General features: G+C 70.9%; 1 protein-coding gene across 1 annotated transcript in view; it reads right to left on the bottom strand.

Moving 5' to 3' along the window:
* Window positions 1–4202: 4202 nt before the first annotated feature.
* The window catches only part of LOC128071477 (collagen alpha-1(I) chain-like), a 4743-nt gene continuing 4400 nt past the window's right edge, over window positions 4203–4545 (bottom strand). Inside the window, exon 5 of the mRNA XM_052664314.1 lies at window positions 4203–4545. This exon is cut by the window's right edge and continues 783 nt beyond it. Coding sequence (XP_052520274.1) covers window positions 4203–4545 — 343 coding nt within the window.

Raw genomic sequence — 4545 nt, 5'->3', positions numbered from 1 at the left:
GACACGCAAGCATACACGCACAGTAGAGACGCCTAGGCATCCACGTGCGCACACAGACACATGCGTGTATGTGAGCATGCCCTTCGAACGTGTTTGTTGATACCCATGTGTGCGCGTATATATAGACGCGAATACGCGTGCGTATACATATGGACACGCGTCTAGGCACATGTGCATGCGTTCTCGCTCTCTCGCCCCCCTCCCCCTCCCCTCCCCTCCCCTCCCCTCCCCTCCCCTCCCCTCCCCCTCCCCCTCCCCCTCCCCTCACCCTCCCCCTCCCCCTCCCCCTCCCCCTCTCTCTGACTTTTCAGCAGCCGGAGCAGTTCTATGACTTGACTTTGCTGCCTGGTGGTTTTGTTTCATTTCCTTTCTGATCTACTTCAAAAAGTTATTGATTCATGTAACTGGCTGTTGTCCTGGAACACGGGGTTTATTTAGTGGATCCCTATTGACTCGGTCCGGTCCTCCTCAGCTCCACGCCCCCCAGCCCCACCCCCCACCCCCCACCCCCGCCCCTCCCAACCCCCACTCCTGCAGCCCTGCCACCCCAGACCTCCCGCCCGCCCTCCCGCCCGCCTGCCATTCTGGTGTTTGTGGCCAGTTCAGTTCTTTGGAAATCCATGTTCTCCTGACCTCAAGGGCACTTTCCCCACCCACCGGCGCGTGCTCGGGTGTGTGGTCTTCGGACTCTGTCGCGGTCTCTACCCAGGTTGAGTTGTGTCTTCTCTTGTTGGGGGTTCCGAGTGTGTCTCCTCCTTTTTCTTTGTTGCTCCTGGGCTTGCGTGTCTGTGTCTGCTTTCCAAAGTCCTGCTTTGTTCTCCGAGCAGCGCTCGCCTGGTTTCGCTTTGCCGGCCCCTCCCTCCCTCCCTCCCTCCCTCCCTCCCTCTCTCTCTCTTGCGGGGGAGGGGGGCCGGGGGAGTCTGCGATGCCGCTGGTGCCCCTCTCTCCGCCGAGCCCCCACCGCCCGCCGGCGTCTCCGTGGAATGTCCCCCCCAGCACCCCGGAATCGCGTGGGGGAGTGAGTCTCCTCCGTGGCAGCCTCCTGAGGAGACCCTTCCCAGCGTCTCTCCCTTCCTCTGCGGCCGGGGTCGCGTCGCGTCGCGTCGCTCGGCGGCGGAGGCTCCGGGCCGAGCTCGGGCGTCTGGGCGGCCGGCGCGGTGGCGTCCCCGGCGGCCGGCGACAGCGACACGTCCTCGGGACGTTCGAGTCGCTTGTCGGGAGCCACCTGGCGGCCGCTTGGATATTGTCCCTCCCCTCTGGAGCTTCGGCGAGGCCTTTCAGGAGGATTGTGACTCAGCCTCTGGGCCCGAGGCAGAGCTCTCAGACACCGGCGACGCTGGCGGCGACAGTCCCGGTGGCGCCGAGGCCTGGGGACAGTCCCGCTGTCGCCGGAGATTGGTTCTCTAGGTTTCCGAGGAGGGTGACCGTCGCGGCGCACCGGAGCCGGCTTGCGGGGCGGCCTGACCGGGTCGACCAGCATCTCCCCGTGCCCCCGTGCCCCTGCGGCCGCGGAGACGGACCGCCCGGACCCTGCCTGGGCCGGGCCGCCGCGGTGGGCGGGGAGAGGGTCTTCCCTGCCCGGAGCGCCTGGACTCGGGCTCGGCGGTCCGGACTCCTCCTGGGCCGCCCTCAGGAGCGTGTGCTTCGCCCTCGGCCCCGCTCCGGAGGTGGGGACCGGCCCAGACGGTGGCTTGGAGGTCGCCGGAGGGCGCGCCTGGGTCCGGGCCCTCGGGTCCCTTCTGCCCGGGGTGTTTTCCGCGTCGCACTCCGGAGGCGGGGACCCGAGGGTTGACCGGGGGAGGCGCGTGTGCGGTCCCCCCCGTGGGGTCCGGTCGCCCGAGGCGTCTCCCGGCACACGTGCTTTTTCTCTGTCAAAGTCCTGACGGGTCCGGAGACGTGGATGGACCGGACCCTGCTTCCGCGGGTGGCCGGGGAGGGCGCGCTCGACCCTTCAGCGTGCCCTCGTGGGTCTCGGTCGTCGGACGCGACTTTGGCTCACCCCTCTCCGACTCTCTGAATCCCAGTCGGGAGGTGGGGACCGGCTCGGGCCGTCCTGGATGCCCCGTCTGGGACGGTCTGGGCCCCGGGCGCGGTCCCTGGTCGGGGCCCGCTCGTCTCGTGGGAAGCGCCTCGCTGACGGTTCTGTCTTCTGTTTTCCTTTGGCACATCGAAGCCAAATCCCCGTTCGGAGACTCGGACGGACCGGTACCCCTACCCGGGTGGACGGAGCGGGGAGGGCGTCCTCGGCCAGCTCCCCTCCCCCCCCCCCCCACCTTGGTGTCCGCGGCCCCGCTTTGGCCACCACGCGCCCCCTCCCCCCTCCCGGTCGACCAGATGACCCCCCCCGCCCCCAAGAGAGCTCGGGGCCTGGTGTTTATGGGGCAGCGTTGGGGACAGGTGGCCGGGACAAGGTTCCGGGGGCCCTCTCTGCGAGTCGTAGATGGGCTCCGCTGTCGGCTGGTGTCATTTCGTCGCCCTTAATAGGCCTTTTTTGCCACCAGGTAAGTGCTGACACGGTCTCCTTTGGTGTCTGCCACCGAGGACTGTGGGTCTCTGGACGCACGCGGGGCTCTGGGTTTCTGGGCCGCCAGCTGGTGCCCGGTTCGGCCCTTGCCGCTGGAGCCGCCCGCCTGGGCCTGTGCGCCGGCTCCTGTGTGGTGTCGTCTGGCTGACCCGACCCTTGGTGCCACCTCCGGTCTCTGGGCGACCCGAGGGTGGCGGGGCGGGGTGGCGCGGCGCGTGGGTCTTCTACCCTGGGCGTCCCTCACCCCCGCTGTGGGCACCTGGTGGCGGCTGGGACGACCCCCGCCCTGTGGGCTCCGTGCCACGTGTCAGGCGTTCTCCTCTCGGGGTCGTCGGCTGCTCTCGCCTGAGGCGAGGTGGGGGGGGACGGAGGTTGCCGGCGAGGCTGAAAGCGGGCCCCTCTGGTGACTGTCCTCACCGTGCCTCCCCCCGCTCCACCTTGGCTCAATGGATCGATGTGGTGTGGTCGTGTTCTCCCGGGCCGAGCCTAAGCCGTGCCAGACGAGGGACGGGCGTTCCCAGTGAGCGCGTCCGCTCTTCTCGGTCTGTCCGCGGGGCCCCTCGCTTGTCTTCTCCCCCCCCACCCCCCCCCCCGCTGCCCATCAGGGAGGGTGAGGAGGAAGGCAGGGGTTGGGTGTGGCCTCTGGCCCTGATCTTCGGTCTCCTGTCCTTTGCCTCGGGGCGTCAGTGGGGGCCGTTGGTCTTCTGACACCGCAGATTGCTCTCGCTTCGCCTTCTCGGCGTGTGCCCGGCGAGCGGCCCTCCCTGTGGCGGGGAGGGCTGTGCCGCCGCCGCCACGCTGCGCACCCCACGCGGGTGTGTGAGCGTGCCTCGCGTGACCCTCGGTGGTGCCCCTGGAGCGCTCCAGGTCGTCCCTCAGGTGCCTGAGGCCGAGTGGTGGTGTCGTTTCCCTTAACCCGGTGTCCCCCTCGGGTCCGCGCCACGGTGGCGTGTGTGTCCCGTTGAGTGGCTCTCTTCGGGGGACGGGGGGTCGAGGCGGTAGGGAGAGGCGTGCCTGTTCCCCTCGTCGTGGAGGCCTTCCTTGGCGGATGAGGCCTCGCAGGGGGCGGGACGCGGGCTCTGCTCTGGCCCTGACCGCGCACACGCTCCTGCGCGGTGGTCCGCTTCCCTGTACCGCAGACCCCTCCCGCCCAGCTGAGGACTGGTGGCTGGTGGGAGCGCCTCCGTGGGCCCGAAGGCGACACGGTCCGGGTGAGGGACGGCGCGCCCTCGGTGAGAACGCCTTCTCTAGCGATCCGAGAGGGAGCCTTGGGGTACCGGACCCCCCAGCCGCTGCCCCTCCCGAGTGCGCAGTGGCCACCGTGGCGACTGCCAGAGCACGTGGGCAGAGCAGAACTCCCCCGCCCTCCGTGGGAGGGGAGGGAGTTGGGTGCGCCGGCCCCGCGGTGGGGCCGTGTGCCGCTCGTTGCCTACCGCGGCCCGCGCCTCCCCCCTCCGAGTCGGGGGAGGGTCCCGCTGGGCCCCGCCGGGCGTCCGGCAGGTGGGGGGCCGTGTGCGTGCGGCCGGCCCCCCCGTGGTGTGAGCCCTGGGGGAAGGGGGGCTGGGTCGGGGTGCGACGCCCGGTCGGCCTCGGCTTCCCCGGCCCCGCGGCTGGTGGTGAGGGGGAGCCCGTCGCGCCCGCCCCCGCCCCCTGAGCCGCAGCTGGTGGCGGCGTGCGGTCACGGTCCGGGCCGCCTCGCTCGAGAGCGTTGTGCCCGGGGTGTCGCGCCTCGGGACTCAGACGGAAGACGGACCTGTCGCGGATGGATGGCGGAAGACGGGTGGACGGCTCGCCGGCCCTGGCGGCGGGGCCGGGTCGTGGGCCACGCTCCGGGGATGGCCGGGGCCGGCCGGCGCCCCGGGCGTCGCGGGACCGCCCTCGCGTGCGGGTGGCGGTGGGATCCCGCGCTGGTGTTCCTGGGGGCCCGGCCGCGTGCCCGGTCTCTTTCCTCTGGTCCCCGGACGGCGCCCGCGTCCCTGTCCCGCGGCCCCCGCCGTGCGTGCTTGCCGGCCCCTCCCCGC

The sequence above is a fragment of the Budorcas taxicolor genome, unplaced genomic scaffold (assembly GCF_023091745.1).
Source record: "Budorcas taxicolor isolate Tak-1 unplaced genomic scaffold, Takin1.1 scaffold924, whole genome shotgun sequence".
In the NCBI taxonomy this organism is placed as follows: Eukaryota; Metazoa; Chordata; class Mammalia; order Artiodactyla; family Bovidae; genus Budorcas; species Budorcas taxicolor.
Note: the sequence above shows the minus strand (reverse complement) of the source record. Positions and strands in the feature narration are given on the sequence as shown.